Source organism: Ostrinia furnacalis, unplaced genomic scaffold, assembly GCF_004193835.3.
Source record: "Ostrinia furnacalis isolate ACB-3 unplaced genomic scaffold, ASM419383v2 OfSCF2991, whole genome shotgun sequence".
NCBI classification, from domain to species: domain Eukaryota; kingdom Metazoa; phylum Arthropoda; class Insecta; order Lepidoptera; family Crambidae; genus Ostrinia; species Ostrinia furnacalis.
Window position 1 is genome coordinate 155295 of NW_021133230.1, and position 19680 is coordinate 174974.

Consider the following 19680-nt stretch of genomic DNA (forward strand, 5'->3'; position numbering starts at 1 on the left):
TTTTCTATGTTTGTTACGCGATAACTTCGCCAATTATGAACCGATTTGAACAAATCTTTTTTCGGCGTATAGGTAATACCTCAAGGGTGGTCCCATTTAAATTTAATAATAGAAAAAACAACCCCCAAGGGTGGAAAATTGGGGATGAACTTTTTTATACGCAATTTTTAGTTTTTTTTTGTGTTCACGCATTTGAAGTCGGTTTTATTTTTTAAAAAAGTTAATTATTCAGTACTAAGGTTGAATTATCAAATAATCACTGTTAAATGTTGTCGGGTGTAAGTCCAACAAATTAATAAGTATGAAATAATATAACACGTTAAAATTGGTTAAACTTGGTATATTCGTAAAATGGTTAAAAATGGTTAAATGGTATGCTGAGTACACGCGGCGATGGTAACCGAACGTGAACTAACTTAAAGATATTAAAATAATGAAAAGGTTAAAATTGGGTCAGATTGGTAAATGCTGACCGCGCGCTTACGGGCGAGTTGAATGCACTGTACTTCGTACATATTCCCGAGGGAGAAAGAATAAGCAAATGAGGGTGCAAGGTGATACAAGATGATAAAACAATAAATTGGTGCAATTTACAAGGTGATAATAATAACATGGTAAACTTAAAAATTCAATTCTTATAGTCTCTATTCAACAACACTAAAATTAAAAGAATTTGGTAATTTCACTTTTTTCACTTTAGCATACACATGGTCACTTGCACTAGTACACTGGACATTCGCACTATCACACTGGTCACTTGCACTAGCACTGCGGTGCAGGGCAGTAGCGCGGGCGCGGGGCTGCGGCTGCGGCGGCGCCTGCTCAGCTGCCGGCCACTGGGCGCGCGCGCGGATCCTCCGCACGCCGTAGGCCACAGCAGTCACGAGGCCGGCACCCGTCAGGAGGTAGATGGCTATGTAGTGGTGCAAATCATGGTTGTCGAAGGATGTGTCGTCTAAGTCTTCCTTGGTATTATTCTTTATTTGTTCTATTTTCTTTCCAATAATCTCTAATTCCTTGTCAATATCAGTTTCTTGGTTTGTGCTGGTTAGCGGTGTTATATTCATGGTAACGTTCACAATGTTATTTATTGATGGAATTTCAATATTAAGAATATCTGGTTTCATTTTAATGTCATTGGTCGATTGTTTGTTATGTGACAGCAAGGTGATCCCGTCGTCCTTGATGACGCATCCACTTTCCAAGGCGAGTATCCCGACCTTGCTGAGTCGCTCGATGGTAACTTGATAGTCACATATGATTTGAATGGTGCATTCACTGCAACATGAGTACAAGTAATTGTTTACTTTGTGTAGTTGCATCCAAGTGTTTTTGCATTTTGTGCTCTCTGTTTTACAACTTAGTGACTCATTTACTTTAACACAATAACTTTGATCGGTTTTAGTCATAGATATTGGTATTTGATGGGCACACAGTAATGTTTCAGAGTCATAGTTACTGCATTGTTGTAATTGCAAATCGGAAAATGGTATTTGTAGATCTTTTTGTATATTAATTGCTAACAGGTCTGCCACAGTAATTACTTTGTGCATTTGATTTTCGTTTTTCATAGGAATTGGTATTAATTTATAGATTTCAAAGTTATCTCTGCCTACTAATGGTATTTTAATCTCGAAGATCAGAAATTCTTGTGTAAATCGGGCCTTGACAGTTAATAAATGGTAGATTTTCATTAGGTCGGTTTGAATGTTGTCGATTGGTAATGATAGTTCTTTGGAAATTTGTCCCGAGATCATATGAAGTTCTGTAGTCAGTTGTTGGGGTTGTAACAGATGTATATTAAACTTTCCATGAAAGATATCAGTGATGGTGGTTAATAACATTTGCTGTATGTCTTTGAGGTTCATAAGTATTCCGTTTGCTGTGATTGATGATAATGCGAACTCATTGGCATCTGAGTTTTCTTGTATTTGCTTTTGCATGGTGTTGGCAAGTTGATCTAGGCGGTTCAAATGCTGGTTAAATGCTTTATGTTGCTGGTCGATAGTTTTCTCCATTCGTTTTATAACGTTGTACTCAGATTCTATTATCGATGTGTGGTTTTTCAATAGCTGGTGTAGATATTTTTGGTCATGTCGAAGCTTGGTTAGGTCTTTCTGGTATTGTTGTGCGAAGTCATCGTCGAGTACTCCGAACAGAGTATGGGCGATGGAACCTATGGCATTCACGAGGCCACGGCGACGACGGTGGTGGTTTTCTGGCAGTTGTCCATGGTTGATTAAAATCTCATTATAGTGTTCGAAATCTGCTAAACTATGGCGAAGATGTAGCAATACTAGTTGGCAGTGCGATGGTATTTTTTGGCAGAGTTTTTCTAAATAATCTATGTATTTTGTGACTAAAGATGTCCCGTCCCAGTATGCGTTCATATCATAAAATACTACCAGCTTCCATTCGTCTCTTATTTGTCTCATATTACTGATTTTGTCAAAATATATGGTTTGATTTTCTTTCAGGTTGGTCGTATGGTACGACTCGCAATGTGCTGGTGTGGCTAATAGCATAAGAAAAATAAGTGCCATGGATAGAAAACTAACAGTCTTTGTTTTATTTCTCAGGTTCATGGTTGGCTTACTTGGTTTGGTTTCATTAACATTTGATGTCATCTCTGGTTTTGGTTGGGGTGGTTTTTGCGATGTGTTTTGGTTTTCTTTAGGGTTAATTGGTAGAATAGACAATTTGGTTATTGGTCTTTTCAATATACCTCCCTTGGTTTTCAATGTGACTACTCTGACTAGACCGTCACTACCAGGGTGAGTCTCTAACACTCGTCCGAGTGCCCACTTTCCGGGCAACACGTGTACATCTTGGACGATTACAACATCGTTCACCTTAATATTGTTTTGGGTATGATGCCACTTTGATCTTGCATTTAATTGCGTCAAATATTCTGATTGCCACCTTTTCCAAATGTCATGGTAAATCTTTTGGGTAAGTTGCCATCTGGTACGTTGGTCTTTTTCAGTTTCGATTAGAGTTAATACTGGTCCACTGCTGAGGAAATGAGATGGTGTCAAGAAGTCCAGATCATCTGGATCTTCTGAAATTGCACATAATGGTCGTGTGTTTAAACAGCCTTCTAACTGTGTTAATAGAGTAGAAAATTCTTCGTAGGTAAGTTTTTGGTCTCCAAGTACTCTACGTAGATGGTATTTGAGGCTCTTGACGGCAGCCTCCCAGATACCTCCTGCACTTGGCCAGGATGGTGCATTAAAATGCCATTCTATTTGCATTTCTGCTAGACTTTGGTAAATGTTATCATCCATGGTTTGTTTTAAGTTGAAATATTCTTGTTGTATGGTATTGTTAGCTCCCACAAAATTCGTTCCATTATCACTATACATGTGTCTTGGGGCGCCTCGTCGTGCTGTCATCCTTCTTAGGGCGGCTATAAATGCTGATGAAGTAAGGTCAGATACCAGTTCCAGGTGTACTGCTTTGGTGGCTAAGCACACGAAAACTGCTATGTATCCCTTGCTGCATTTTATGCCTCGACCTTTGTTGCATTTCACTTCGACAAAGCCGGTAAAATCAACCCCTGTGTGGTAAAAAGGTCGTGTTTGGTTCGTCCGTGCACCTGGTAAGTCTCCCATTAATTGATCTTTGTTTTCAAATTTAGCTCGGCGGCAGGTAATGCATTGACGTAGACGTTTTTTCACGGCGTTATTACTCCCAATAATCCAGAATTTTCTTCTCAGCCACGCTAACGTGAGCCGAGGTCCTCCATGGTAAGTCATTTTATGCGTGTGGTCAATGATGATATCAGTTAGATGGTTATTGTTTGGTAATATAATTGGGTGTTTCATTTCCTCACTAATATTGGCATGGTTAATTCTCCCACCGACTCGCAACACACCTTCAGTATCCAAATATGGATTTAATGGTAATAAACGACTTTTCGGATTCAATTTGGTTTTGTTATTAATGTTGGTAATTTCTTCCAAAAATTCAGTTTGTTGTACATGTTTCACTAATAAATTATTCGCTTTCTGAAGCTCTCCAATGGTTAAATACGATGGTTTGTTTTGATCACGTGAAAATGCGCGTAATACCCACGCGAGAACACGACACACTCGTGAGTAATTGCTGTTATCGGTGATCAAGTTACCGATGACGTCATTTTCATATGGTTTGGTTATAACGTTGACTTGAAGCTGTTTTTTGGTTTCTTCTTGTGTTGTGTATTTTGGTTTCTTTTCTATAGATTTCTCATCAAATGTTGAAAGCCACTCAGGTCCACTCCACCAAATTGGATGTTCAATAAGTTGTGCGGCCTTAATGCCTCGGCTGGCACAATCTGCGGGGTTTTCATTGGATTTGACGTAATTCCATTGTTCTGCTGGTAATATTTCTGTGATTTTAGTTACTCGGTTGGCCACGAACGGTTTCCAACGGCTTGGGTCGCCATTAATCCACCCTAACACCGCCGTAGAATCCGACCATCCAAAGGTTTTAACGTTGAGTTCTGATAGACATGTTTGAACAGTTTTCATCAAGTTTGTCATTAATTGAGCAGCACATAACTCTAATCTTGGTAACGTCACATCTTTCTTTATAGGCACGAGGCGAGCCTTGGCGGCTACAAGGGTCACGGAGGAGGGAGTCTTGCAGAAAATCACAGCGGCGTACGCCTTGGTTGAAGCGTCACAAAAACCGTGTAACTCTATATTATCACTTTTGTGGCATTTTAACCATCTTGGTATTTGTGTTTGGTTGATAAGTTGTAAGTCTGTTTTGTTTTCATTCCATTCTTGGTTAATATTTTCTGGTAAATTATCATCCCAGTTAAGGTCTAATTGCCATATTGACTGAAATAGCAGTTTCAACTTGGTGGTCACAGGGGACAGCCATCCCAGAGGGTCAAAAACTTTCGATATTTCAGAGAGTAGCTCCCGTTTGGTTATCTGTAAAGTTGGTAATAATGAGATTTTTATATCAAAACTAAATTTGTCTGTTGATGGTGTCCATTTCAGTCCCAAGGTTTTGGTTGACTCCTGTTGTTTAAATTCAAATGGTTGTTGTTTATCATTCACATCTCTTTCTATTAATTTTGGTTCGTTTGATTTCCACTTCCGTAAATTGAATCCCCCTGCTTTGCACAACTCTATTAATTGGGTTTTTAGATTTTCAGCATCTTCAAGGTTATGTTGACCGTGTAATAAGTCATCCATATAAAGGTTGTTCTGTAATGCTTTGGCTGCCTCTGGATATCTGTGAGCTTCATCTTTCGCTAACTGTTGCATGGTCATGAGGGCTAGAAATGGAGCGGCTTTTGTTCCATAAGTAACCGTGGTTAATTGAAACTCTTGAAGTGGTTTATTTGGCGAATCTCTCCATATGATTTTCTGGTATCGCTGATCATCTTCATTTATGAGGATTTGTCTGTACATTTTTTCTGCGTCCGCTACATATCCTATTTTATATTGTCTCCATTTAATTATTACTGAAAGGAGGTCATGTTGTAAGTTCGGTCCGCTGTACATAAGGTCATTCACACTTAGTCCAGTGGCCGTTTTTGCTGATCCGTTGAATACGACTCGGATTGCAGTAGTGGTTGACTCAGACCGTACGACACAGTGGTGTGGTAAAAAACATTCTATTTCTTGGTTATTATGGCTTATTTTCATGTGGCCGAGATTAAAATATTCATTCATGAACTGTTTGTATCCAATTGCTATTTGGTTATTTTTACATAATTTCTTTTCTAATTGGTAAAATTGAGCGATGGCTTTAGATTTAGATTCTCCTAGTTTTTCATCTGCATCTGGTTTCATAGGTAATCTGACGACATAACGACCATCTGGTTGGCGTTTTGTTTCTGTTTGGTATTGTTGTATGCAATATAAGTCTTCAGTTGATTGATTATCTTGCTTGTTTGTCAAGTCTTCTATCTCCCAAAATTTTTGTATGTCGTCATAGTTGTTCAGAATAACATTACAGTAATAAGATTTGATATTTCCACACAGTATCCACCCTAATTGCGTTTGTTGTGCAATAGGTTGGGATTGGTCTTGTCTTATAATCCCGTGTAACATAATTTGAGAGTATACATCGGCACCAAGTAATAGGTCAACCGGACGGCTTCGGTTAAAATCGGGGTCAGCAAGTTGTATGTTGTCGAGATATTGCCATGAGGGCTTGCTGAAGGATTGATTTGGTAACTTTTTGATGAGGTTTCGCATTATGAAAACATCAGTGTCCATGGTGAAGTCATTATGTAATGATGCTACGGTAATGGTAATAACGCCCTTGCAAGTGTTTTCTTTCGCTCCAATGCCAAAGATAACGCCTTTACATCTTTGGCGTGGTATTCCAAGTTGTTGTGCTGCATTTTCAGATATTATTGATGTTTGAGATCCTTGGTCAATGAGGGCTCTCATAGTCTTGTAAGTTCCATCAGCTGCTAAGACATTAACTTGGGCGGTTGCTAACAAAACGTCGGTCATTGACTGGTGATCGTTCGACACGTGTGACACATAATTTGGTTGATGACGCTGATTGTTAAAACTTGGGTTGGCAACTGGACGATTATACGTGTAAGCATTGTGCAATAGCGTGTTATGCTTTTCGTTGCAAATGCGACATGTTTTTTGTGAATTGCAATCTCTGCCATTATGATTGATTAGGCAATTTTTGCATATATTCAATTGAGAAATCGCTTTCCGTTTTTCTTGGTTGGTTAATTCTCGAAATTTGGTACACATATACAAAACATGATCCTCATTACAGATGAAACATTTTTGGGATGTATTGGTGGTGGAGTGGTTAATAAAGGGTTTATTGTCAATCTGTCTCCAAGCATTTGGATGTCTATAAATTCCTTCCTTTGGTGTCCTATATTGATTGTTGTTGGTATAATTATTTTGGTTATACTGGTGTCTTTCATTAGATGTAGATTGTGAGTATTTGTTTGTCTCACTTTTTCGGCGAGCAGTCTCTAGTGCAATAAATTTCCCTTCTAAAAATGATAGGAAATCTTTTAAATATGGAAGATCTCTTGGTTCTGGTAGCGAGTCAATATAATCGTTGTAGGTCTCGGCGTCAAGTTTCTGTGCCATGCAGTATACAATCATGGGGTCCCAGGTCGTTATATCTACACCTAGGTTTTTTATAGCGTTGAGGCATTCATTGGTTGTATCGTGGAGCCTTTTTATGTTAAATGCGGTCTGTTGATGTATAATTGGTAATGACATGAGCGTGTTCATATGTGAGTTGAAAATTAATTTCTTATTATTATATCTCTGGTTCAATATGTCCCAACAGGTCTGGTAATTCTCTGAACTAATGTGAAGATGTTGAATGAGCTTTTCAGCCTCTCCACGTAGCTTGCTCTTCAAAAACTGCATCTTTTGAGCTCTAGACATAGATTTATTTTTATGAATGGCTTCTAGGAATAAATCTTTGAAGGATATCCATTGTTGGTAGTTGCCACTGAATATTGGTATATCTATGTGTGGTATAGACTTCTCTCTATGGTTGGTGTCCCACATCCTGTTGTTAATAGACTTCTTAATGTCGTAGTACTCATTTTCATAGCGATTAAATAGTTCATCATATGTCTTGTCTTCAAATTCTAAGTTACTGTCAATTTCCCAATGTAACGAATCTATTGCAGCCCAACGTGATTCAATAATCTTCAAAACATCTTGAAATTCCCATTTTTCAGATAAAACGTTCAAATTAATTTGAGAAATAGTTCGAGCTAGAGCTTTGAAATTGCTTTGTTGTTTTCTCATCATCTCATCGATTTTACTTGGTTTGTCGACGTCATGGAAAACAAATCTTGGTAATGGTAGAACCTTTTTAGGCATGGTTTCTGATGTTGAGGTTCCCGCTGTTGACGTACTCGGTTGTGCGGTGGGTGTTGATGGTTTTTGAGATTCACCGGTTTTCGGACCCGAAGGGGATTGGGACCGATTGGTTACTTCATCATAACTTTTGAGTAAATGGACTCTAACATCGTCATAAAATTTCTTGGTTTTGAANCGTTCAAATTAATTTGAGAAATGGTTCGAGCTAGCGCCTTGAAATTGCTTTGTTGTTTTCTCATCATCTCATCGATTTTACTTGGTTTGTCGACGTCATGGAAAACAAATCTTGGTAATGGTAGGACCTTTTTAGGCATGGTTTCTGATGTTGAGGTTCCCGCTGTTGACGTACTCGGTTGTGCGGTAGGTGTTGATGGTTTTTGAGTTTCACTGGTTTTCGGACCCGAAGGGGATTGGGACCGATTGGTTACTTCATCATAACTTTTGAGTAAATGGACTCTAACATCATCATACAATTTCTTGGTTTTGAAATAGGAATCATCCTCAAAATACATATCGTCTTCAGTTTCATCACAAATATTGACTAATTTTTCATGGTTTTGCGAAAATTCTCTCCAGAAAGCTTCTAACGACTGCAAACGACGTTTAATGCTATCAGAGGTTTTCCTTTCTTTCCCTTCTTTTTTGAAATTCATGTAAAGCTTGTTCATATTCTCCATAATCTCCTTTTGTGCGGCAATAAGATCGGCGATAGAAGACATCTTGGTAGTTGGTTGGTGCAGTGGTTGGTTTATAGTATAAAAATGGAAAGATCTTACTTGGTGGTTCTGCTTACTGGTCGTTGATAGTAGTGGTGTTGGTGGCCGGGAATCCAAATATTGGTCACAGGTCACACAAAATGGTTACAATTGGTTTGCACTGATTGGTTCGTAGTCAAATGGTTCGATAAATGGTAAAGTAAATATCCCCCTTAAGTGAATATCCCCACTNTCTTTAAAACATCTTGAAATTCCCACTTGTCCGATAAAACGTTCAAATTAATTTGAGAAATAGTTCGAGCTAGAGCTTTGAAATTGCTTTGTTGTTTTCTCATCATCTCATCGATTTTACTTGGTTTGTCGACGTCATGGAAAACAAATCTTGGTAATGGTAGAACCTTTTTAGGCATGGTTTCTGATGTTGAGGTTCCCGGTTGTGCGGTAGGTGTTGATGGTTTTTGAGTTTCACTGGTTTTCGGACCCGAAGGGGATTGGGACCGATTGGTTACTTCATCATAACTTTTGAGTAAATGGACTCTAACATCGTCATAAAATTTCTTGGTTTTGAAATAGGAATCATCCTCAAAATACATATCGTCTTCAGTTTCATCACAAATATTGACTAATTTTTCATGGTTTTGCGAAAATTCTCTCCAGAAAGCTTCTAACGACTGCAAACGACGTTTAATGCTATCAGAGGTTTTCCTTTCTTTCCCTTCTTTTTTGAAATTCATGTAAAGCTTGTTCATATTCTCCATAATCTCCTTTTGTGCGGCAATAAGATCGGCGATAGAAGACATTTTGGTAGTTGGTTGGTGCAGTGGTTGATTAGTATAAAAATGGAAAGATCTTACTTGGTGGTTCTGCTTACTGGTCGTTGATAGTAGTGGTGTTGGTGGCCGGGAATCCAAATATTGGTCACAGGTCACACAAAATGATTACAATTGGTTTGCACTGATTGGTTCGTAGTCAAATGGTTCGATAAATGGTAAAGTACCCCAAAGGGCTGGTTACACAGAAAGATAGTCACTGACACGTCACGTACAAAGTTCACAACGCGGCAGGTCCCACCTTTCCGAAGGCTCGAAGGACCAAATTTGTCGGGTGTAAGTCCAACAAATTAATAAATATGAAATAATATAAAACGTCAAAATTGGTTAAACTTGGTATATTCGTAAAATGGTTAAATGGTATGCTGAGTACACGCGGCGATGGTAACCGAACGCGAACTAACTTAAAGATATTAAAATAATGAAAAGGTTAAAATTGGGTCAGATTGGTAAATGCTGACCGCGCGCTTACGGGCGAGTTGAATGCACTGTACTTCGTACACGACTTTCTTTTATATTATATAGATTTGCAGTGCAAAACATTAAGATGCAAGACGGCACCAAACATGGTTACCGAAAAGTATATGGGTTGTAGAGGAAGGCAGTGAAGTATTTTTTGGACGCACATCTTTTAATTCTTTACACTCTATCAATTGTAGAGTTTTTGCGAACAACTAGAGAAAAATCAGTACAAACCTGACTCCAGAAACTCCCTGAAGTCCGGATCGATGCACAACACAGGGTGTTGCCCCACGCGGTTCAGGAATCGCTCGAGCGCCGCGCGCCGTCGCTCCACAAACTGGGACTGCACGTTGCCTGAGTTGCTCCCGTTAGCGCTCTCCGTTGACGGCGTCGATGTCATCTTTAGCTTGGTTGTTCCTGGATTAGAATAATTATTTACAAGAAAGAACTTTGGTAACAAGGCTGCTACCTATCGATTAACATGGAAAGCATTGGGGGAGGCCTATGTTCAGCAGTGGACGTCCTATGGCTGAAATGATGATAATGGTAACTTTAGACAGATAGAAAGTTTTTATTTGTCTCATAACAGGTTACATTTACAGTTTATCACAGAATACAGTTATTATAGTGGTATGAGACCAAAAGACTATTGCCCGTATTCACAAACATTACTATGTCTCACAGTTCGCGTGAACGCAAAGGTTGACATACGAACCAATGACAGAGCTCTATTCAACGCTGTGCGTTCGATTTGCTGCTTCACTTATGCAAGCATCGTTTGTGAATATGGGCGTATGACTCACTGATTTCCACAAACCCTATTATTCTGCCCTCAGATCATAGTATGATCTGAGATTCTGCCATAGCCAAAATTAAGAGCAATAATATGGAGTTAGACACATTCAGCAAATTTTGCCTTTCAGAATATTCAAGTTGTCCCAAAAATAGCACGTTACATACACGGTCTAAGTGCCCTTTTCCTGTAGTGCGGATTTAATCCACATTCGGGCTGCCCGCATTTCATTATTTCATACATGTTTTTCCTATTTCGCGGGCTACACGCACGCGGAACGCGGATTGTCTGCGGGAACACAATACAAAATCTTTGTCCTTCGTGCAACCAGCAGTAAGATTTTACACGTAGGTACCTACTGTAGGTCCGCATGCGTGCCGAAATCCGCATCACAGGAAAAAGTCATTATCACAAATCTTGTGACTTTATTTTAGATTTGGCATATAGCCATTACCCATAGTAATTCTAATAAACGTTTTTGTAAAGCATTACCTTGTTCCAAAACATGATTCTATGACGTAAATTATAATGCGCATTGAATTGAGACTATGTATTCTAATCATTTATTCATTGGCATGTAAATGTAAACATGTAGGTAATGAAGAATTAAGAATACTGACCAAGTAGGGTAGTCAACAAATTGTCAAAGGAGAATTTCCCCATAGATTTAGTATGACAAATTAGCGCTTACGACGTCACTTATTCTTCAAATCAATAGGGAAACCCAAGTCAATGAGTAGTCAAAACCTGACTCTCCCATACATTTTGTATGGCAAGGGGATAACTTTTTAACGCTGCTACCACTGGGCTTAGAAGTGTTTTTTTTTTCAATGTTAATTACACTACACAATTCTTATTTTAGCAATGTTGCTTACCAACTATGCTTTTCTCAGGGGCCGGAGGTATTATTCTTCCAGAGCGAAGATACTTCTCTGTCAGTTTCTCGTGGAGCCCTAAGAAGTCACTGAAGCGTCTCCACACAGCGAACTCATGCCTGCTGAATATAGGCATGTTGGTTTTGGTGAGTACACGGTAAGCTACGTAGGAGCTCATGCCTTCGCCAATCTTCTGTGGTTCTGTGATGGTGATGATAATGTTGTTTGTGCGTTCCGTTGCAATCTGTGAAACAGAGAATTAGGTACTTTCAAACACTAATACCAGCTACAAGAGTTTGGTGTAGGATCATAACTGCCGAGGGTCAGTACTCAATAAGAATTGCCATCTAAACTGGACTTTTGTGGTGAACCTACTCAATTCATGACACAAATAGATTATTTAGTTCAACAGTAGGAATAATTGGGAATATTAGTAAATTGACTATTTTCCTAAAAAGAAATAGACAAAATGATTTTATTATAATGTGGAAATTCGTTGTAGATAAAAAAAATAAAAAAAAGCCCATTTAAATTAATATTCAAGAGAAAAATGAAGAATGTTTTTCAGTCATTAATTTTGCATATTTCGCACATCTTTCTAGCAGAAACATGGTCATGAAATCATAATAATTCTTACATTTTAACTCAGTATTTAGAGAAAGAAATTACCCATTATGCATCACGTCATGTTGCCTTAGTCATAGTGACTGATAGCATTATCTGTCTTAGTTATTTAAGTTTTCTGTTGAATATTGTTATCACTACATAATTGTTTCTCAAAAGAAAAATTCTAAAGCTGAGTTGCACCACCTAACTTTAACGGTAATTATAATGATAGCCGGTGCATTTTGTATTGTATAGAGTTTGACAGAATTTTGATGTTTGTTAAAGTAAGATGGTGCAACCCAGCCTAAAGATATAAAATCTAAGGGATTATCAATAATGACAACATATCAATGTCACAACAGAGATAAAATACATCACAACATTTTAATTTTATAAGAAAACACTGCACAAGTTTACTATTTTTATATGGTTGGTCATTGAGATGTAAAGTAATACACTTGCTATACAAATAAATACAAGAGGGTGGACCTTTTTTGTCTTGCTTTTTTGAAATATGTCTAACATAGGTACCTACTTATTATCAGTTTTCATATCTTATTAGAATTTTATTTAAAGTTTTTGACTACAAGAGTTTGAATATTATTTCAAACATATTTTTAGGACACAGGGAGTCAATAAGTATGTTCATACCTCTTCCATTATGGGGCTGCTTAATGTAGTAGTTATAGACGGCAGTGCATCACTTATGGTCACCTTTTCCATGCTTTCTTGGGCTCCGTTGACTTCAGGGTCCAGGCTGACTTCCTGTAATTACAAGTAGGTAATATATTATAGATAAAATAAACATTATAAAATATTCATACTAAAGTTAAGGTTATTAATGTTAATATTGTTTCCTTAACCTATTTCAGGCACATACACAAATACCTAAAGCACATTGTAAATGATGTGAGTGATTGTGTGGATATTATTTCCATTTTCCATCATAAATATCAGAGAGTGGATAGTCATTTTTTTAGCCAAATACCTACATACTCAAGTTTCCACAAAATTTTATCAGCTTATACAATAATTATAGATCTGTTAAACTACAGGAAATTACTGCATGACGCACAGAGAACGACGAGTGATTATTAATGCTAATAGACATATTTCACGTGAGCTGTTGTAATTTAATTATTGAATAATTATCTCCAGTAGATTGTTGAAACTTTCAATGTAATTTTGAGATCTAGTTGTGACGGGCAAGGGGCGTTGACGCGACACCCGGCGCGCTGCCGGGGGCGGACGCGAGCACAACAAGTTAATAAAACAGGATTCCAATAAGATACCTGGACCGCAGACGCAAAAAGATCCTCTTCATCCCTGTTATCATTGTTAATATCGACCGTGCTAAAGGGCGGTGTGTCTGGCCCCTCCGACATGGTTCAAAATACACAATCCAACACTTGCAAGCACAACCAAAGCAAACTACACGTATTTCAATGAAATAATACTGAAAACAGCGAGATAAATCCACCGATACGATTGGGTTGCTTGACAATAGTTTGACAGATCTAGCAGAACTGACACTTTTTTGTGACGTATGATGATTGGACGGTAATCAATAAAACATTGACGGAGTGATTCGGACCGATTACTTTTTTTTTTTTACACAAAATAATCTTTTGATGTTTGATTGTAATTAATTTTAAATAAAATTATTCAAAAAACATAAAAACAGTCTAAAGGAACAGAGATTTCATAATAATTTCACCTACCAGAAATAATTGAAAAATTACGTGGCAAACTGAGTGCTGTCAGAAATCAGCTGTCAATTTTACGTCAAAAAACCGGCCAAGTGCGAGTCGGGCTCGCGCACAAAGGGTTCCGTAGCAGCAACAGTTAAATCAACCTATCTCAAAAACTATAAGAGATACTTTGATCAAACCAAAAATCGTTGAAAGAGTTAATTAGCATGCATCACCTCTATTTTTTTTAGAATTTTATACCCCGTAGTTATAAAAATAGAGGGGGGGGGACATACTTTTTACGACTTTGAGAGCTGATATCTCAAAAACCGTTCACTTTAAGAAAAATGTTTTTTAGAAAACTTTATATCATTTTAAAAGACCTTTCCATTGATACCCCACACGGGTATGTACATCGAAAAAAAATTTTCATCCCTCAGTTACATGTATGGGGGGCCCCACCCCCAATTCTTTTTTTTACTATTTAGTGTCATAATTTTGTAGCGGTTCATACAACACATATTCCCATAAAATTTCATCACTGTAGTACTTATAGTTTCCGAGTAAATCGGCTGTGACAGACGGACAGACGGACAGACGGACAGACGGACAGACGGACAGACGGACAGACGGACATGACGAAACTATAAGGGTTCCGTTTTTGCCATTTTGGCTACGGAACCCTAAAAACCACAGGAAAGTGGATTTGTTGTTTTGTTTTTGTGATAGAGGTAAATGCAATTTCCTGAATAGTTTCTTGTTTCCTTAAGTATGCGTTGTCTAAAAATTTATTTACTGTACTTCAACGACAGAATTTTCAACACATCCGTGTAATTTTTATGCGTATTTTGTACGTTGTGTAAAACATGTTGTATGGTGGTATTTAGGGCAAAATGAGCGGTTCTGATAAGAAGCCGAAGATACCGGAGGCGCCGAAGCCGGTGGCCGTGCCAGGGAACCTTCTCTCCAGCGTGGCCCCGCCAGCCCAGCTTCCCAGTTTTATAACATCTGCCCCTATTGCAGCACCGTCTGAAGTGAGTTATCATAGATTGTTTTTATATAAATAAACCTTAAAATAATAGTATACAGTCGAAAATTGATATTTGTATTTCAGCAACCAAATGTGCCACAGACTATCCCTGCTCCTCAACCAGTCCAGCCTGTCATAGTGCAGGCCAAAGAGGATCCAGACCAAGAAAAGTTCAGGTGTTGTATTTAGAGTTGCCAATTTTTTTATAGAGTTAAATGTAGGAACATTATTATGGAAAGTTAGCTTTAAAATGTTAAAAATATAATTATTGCACTGGTTATTAAGAAAACATAGTTCATCAATAAATACTGTTTGTGTTTGCTTACTGAAGGTTTTACTTTTTATTTACAGTCCAGCTATCCCACTTAGCAAAGGAGAACCAACTCTCCCAATCAGGTCACCCGAGGACTCTCAAACCACACAATCTCCAGATTCCCTGCCTGAAGCAGCTGATGTTGACAGACTTGGTAATTATCTTGAACTATGGTATAATTGTTTAATGAAAGTCCAAAACAAAATGATATATGTAATTTTTTTTTATTCATCTACCAGATGGTACAGGTAAGAAGTTTTAATTCTTGTATTAAGGGCCGATTTTTCAATTGTCCGATAACTTTTAACTGAAGAATAACCTTGTCATTTTGACATATTTCCCATACAAACACTGTCAATGTGCCAGACTTATTCTTCAGATAAAAGTTATCCGACGATTGAAAAATCAGCCCTTAAAAGTAAATTTTAGTCATAATAATTTTTATAAAAAGATTGGAAGGCAAAATGCCTCTAATGAATTTATTTTTAAACCATTGGTAAAAAAAATATTTGCCTTAAAAAAGACAATGCCGGAAATTGGCGTCTTTTTTTTTTCGCGCGGCCATCGACCAAACCTTATTTTTTGATTACAAAATAGTATAATAAACCAAACTTACTACGACATGTATACCTCTAAACTCAGTCTGAACTGAGTTATGAGCATTAGAAGTTTGATGATTTTCATACTAGATTTGCTTTTTGCGCGCAAGTTTTGTAAGAAATTGCAACAAAATAGTGACATTGTATGTGTGAACAAACAATACCATCCATTAAAGGCTCCAGACATCAGTGTGAAGCAGAATCAGCGCAATAAAAAAATAGCGCAATATTTTGTTGCAATTTCTTACAAAACTTGCGCGCAAAAAGCAAATCTAGTATGAAAATCATCAAACTTCTAATGCTCGTAACTCAGTTTAGACTGAGTTTAGAGGTATATATGCCATAGTAAGTTTGGTTTATTACACTATTTTGTAATCAAAAAACAAAGTTTGGTCGATGGCCGCGCGAAAAAAAAAAGACGCCACCTTCCATACAAAATCTGGCATTGCCATTTATTGGTGAGTTCCTGGAATGCCCAGAATTTATAGGTATTATCATTTTAGCCTCAGATTCTATGAGTTTCAAATATTCCAGGAGACATCATGCCAGGCAGTGGCTTATTCACCTGGGTGAAAGGTGCAGTGGCTACTGGAGGAATTCTCCACCGTGTGGCTGAGAAAGCCAAGAGTTCTGTGGACACCATGATCACCACCCTGGATCCACAAATGAAGGAATATCTTAGTAAGTTCATTCCATTTGATGTTCTTTTAAAACAATATAGTAAATGTTTAGATCTAAAATTGTTTAGAACAATATACCTACTAAAATGTTTGTGTTTACAATGTTTAGAGTCTGGTGGTGACTTGTACCTTGTGGTGGCATCAGATAAAGAAGCGAAGGTTTCACCTATTAGAGAAGCATTTCAAACAGTCTTTGGGAAAGCAACAGTTGTGTAAGTATTTTTTATTTGAAAACAATACAGTATGAAAATCTAGATAAATTAACAATTTAAATAAACAAATTAAAACTAAATTTAGACAAAAATAATAAGGTTCTATCGTGGAACAAGTTACTGATAACGCCACCTATTATCACTTTCTCAAAACTAGCAATATCTCTTTACAAATACAAAAGTTCGGTTTTTTGATACTAGATGGCACTTATCATGAAAATGAAAATTATTCAGTTTTGTCCAATATTTTAGCATTAATGATTTGGCGTGCTTATGTTTTTTATTGACATGTGTCTTGAACACCAATAAACTTCTTTTTCAGAGGTATCCCAGCGCAAAGTGACGTCACAGCGGCTCAGCCGGTTGGTTACGCGGCTGCGTACGCGGCGGCGAAACAACGCATCGCGCACGTGCGATCCACGCGCTCGGATCTTAATAACAATATTCCAGTGGTGGCTGTTGAAGGGTTCTTACAAGAGACAGTTAGCGACAGGTCGGTAATGTTTATAATTTTTTAATAAAAACTCATATAACTCATTTAATTTTTGTAAGTAGGCTTTTGAAAGGCACTATACACGTCCCAGTATTATTAAGATAAAACAAGGACATAATACATTCATTCCATATCAGAACTAGTCAGTTTCTATAAGGTAATAACTATCGCAATAAAATAAATAAAATATTGTACCTTTCTTTAAAAAAAAAGTTTTCTATTATATTCTATCGAATTTTACCTTAATTAACTATTTAAAGCATTTTTTTAAAAAGAATTACTGAAATGAACTGCAAATAAAAAGATGGTTTTAACGTTGTAAGGAACCAGCTGAGCGCGACATCACATAACACGCGCCTATGCGAACTAGTATGAGACACTGCTTTTTGTTTCAACGTGTTTAGTGACTACAAATATCTGTATCCTAAGATATAGATACCTAAGTATCTTTAGAGATTTTAGATACAGATAAGCACTGAAAATATGAGATCATTCCCTATTTTGTGATTAAAAATTCCGTACTTTCATCAAACTCATTGTTCCTCTTCGCAGATGGTTCGACATGTCTCTCCTAGTGTTCTCACAGCCCTCGCTGGGAATCGAACTGCAACTGCAGTCTCAAGGCACGCCGGTGCCCGGCCCAGCCGTGGCCGCCGCCGGCGCCGCCACGCCGAAGGACTATGAACACTCGCAGACTGGATATAGCGTCACTATTGGCTCCATTATGGCTGCTAACTTACAGGTATTGTATTACAAAGTAGAATCAGTTTTTTGATCTATAATAATATTTGTTTCTGAGTGATAAGAGTTAATTTTGAATCACATTTTTGGTCTCCACTGTAGGAGCACGGTTCTCTCTAATATACCAGAGACAAAAAATTGGAGGATATGGTTTACAATGCCCGTGCTGGTCAGAGGCAGACGGGATAATGATGATGATGTTTGCATTTTTGTGCCTTTTCCGTTTTGTACGGTATTCGGGATAAAGATTGTGGGCTAGAAGTTGTAGGGGATCAGAGTTTTAGGCAGGCTCCCTTCAATCTATATCTATACTAATCTATACTTATAATGATAGAGTTTGTTTGTTTGTTTACTTGAACACGCTAATCTCAGGAACTACCGGTCCGATTTGAAAATTTTTTTCAGTGTTAGATAGCCCATTTATCGAGGAAGGCTATAGGCTATGCTATATACCATCACGCTACGAGTAATAGGTGCAGAGCAATAATGATTTTCACGCGTACGAAGTCGCGGGCACTGCTAGTTGAAAATAAGATTAAAAGGGGCATAGTTGGGTTCAGCTGCTCTCCCTTTTGCCTCCCCCTGGGTATGCTGTTGAATGTGATCGTATTCTTATCTGTCCATGTACCTATGTACAGGTGGGTACCTGCCTATGTACTATTTAAAATCAACCTTTCCATCCAGGTCCACCACTCGCAATGGCAGGAGGCCGCGACGGGCGTGTCGAGACGTGAACTTCTACTGTTAGCCGCGAAGTCTCTCGCCGGCTCATACAAAAGGCTGCTTGCGGTATCCGCGGCTGAAACGTAGGCTGGCTTGAGGAAGCAGAGGTGCGCTATATTTATTTGTTTATTGTTAAAGAAACAGGGGATATCGATCCATAATTTCGAACTCCTTCTTCTGCTTAATTTTCGTTGCGGGTCCAATGACAGTTTAACTTTCCCCCGGGACAAACTTGACCTTCATAGGTTGGGCTTTTATTAACGGTCAAGCTGTAGATCTTGGCTACACAAGAGTTGCAGCGGTGGGAACGAGAGGTGGGAATATTTCCGTTTTGTTAAGGAAACGTACTGAAATGGCAATGGGCAGGGCACATAGCACGATTAACTGACCACATAATGGAGGCCACATATCAGCAGGCGTGGGATGTCCATCCGTGGGAGGACAGATGACCTACGGGGCCCTTGACGTATCTAGGGTTTTTTTCAGAGGGGACCCTGGACCATGCCCTAAAGAATCGCGAAGGGGGAGCGATTAGGGTCTTTGGCCCTCAGGTCGGGGGCCCGTGGCATTTTGCCAGCCCTGTTATAGTTACGCCACTGAGGAAGGCGCTGGATGCAGGCCACTACTAACCGGCCAATCTTCAAATCATTGTAGGAGTCCTATGTTTAACAGTCAGTCAGTTAGTGTGGGCGTCCTGTAAAAAACTACTTAGGTCCCATCTTATGATTATCTTATAATATTGTTGTTAATGCAAATCATCATTACAAATCATTTTTAACTCGCGCTGAAATGAAAGAATGAAATTTTGTATATTTGTTAGATTAGCTGTAAGCCTTTTATTTGAATATATCGTGACATACGGCTTTATAATGTTTTATTATAAAGTTTATAGGTATTATAGACTCATATCTAAAGAAATATGCAGTTGATTGATAGCTTTATCAGCTGAATATATTTATAAATATTTTGTTTCAGAAGCGGAATGGAAGACGATAAGATCTACTACTATAATTGTATTTAAATGTAATATATTAATTGTACGTTAAAATAAGAAAATTAAATTATTTTTATTGGGGCCATAAGT

At 38.0% G+C, this 19680-nt stretch overlaps 3 protein-coding genes across 5 annotated transcripts; 1 reads left to right on the forward strand and 2 right to left on the reverse strand.

Moving 5' to 3' along the window:
* Positions 1-358: 358 nt before the first annotated feature.
* On the reverse strand, positions 359-7841 carry LOC114356863 (uncharacterized). Its single transcript, XM_028310228.1, has one exon. The coding sequence runs from the start codon at positions 7830-7832 to the stop codon at positions 645-647; it is 7188 nt and encodes a 2395-aa protein (XP_028166029.1). The 5' UTR covers positions 7833-7841; the 3' UTR covers positions 359-644.
* A 2222-nt stretch (positions 7842-10063) lies between these two features.
* LOC114356847 (sorting nexin-2-like) lies at positions 10064-13643 on the reverse strand. Its single transcript, XM_028310209.1, has 4 exons — positions 13407-13643; positions 12766-12879; positions 11509-11752; positions 10064-10257 (listed from the first exon to the last, which is right to left on the reverse strand). The coding sequence occupies exons 1-4, from the start codon at positions 13497-13499 to the stop codon at positions 10064-10066; spliced, it is 645 nt and encodes a 214-aa protein (XP_028166010.1). The 5' UTR covers positions 13500-13643.
* An 853-nt stretch (positions 13644-14496) lies between these two features.
* LOC114356864 (protein PRRC1) lies at positions 14497-19634 on the forward strand. Of its 3 annotated transcripts, none has more exons than XM_028310229.1 (10): positions 14497-14536; positions 14693-14839; positions 14920-15011; positions 15187-15302; positions 16282-16428; positions 16537-16639; positions 16962-17132; positions 17685-17874; positions 18558-18703; positions 19572-19634. In XM_028310229.1, the coding sequence occupies exons 2-9, from the start codon at positions 14699-14701 to the stop codon at positions 18681-18683; spliced, it is 1086 nt and encodes a 361-aa protein (XP_028166030.1). In that variant the 5' UTR covers positions 14497-14536; positions 14693-14698; the 3' UTR covers positions 18684-18703; positions 19572-19634. The 3 variants fall into 3 exon arrangements, with proteins under 3 accessions (XP_028166030.1, XP_028166033.1, XP_028166031.1); XM_028310232.1 differs by having other exon boundaries at positions 16285-16428; XM_028310230.1 differs by lacking the exon at positions 14497-14536 and having other exon boundaries at positions 14543-14839.
* The last annotated feature ends 46 nt before the right edge of the window (positions 19635-19680 follow it).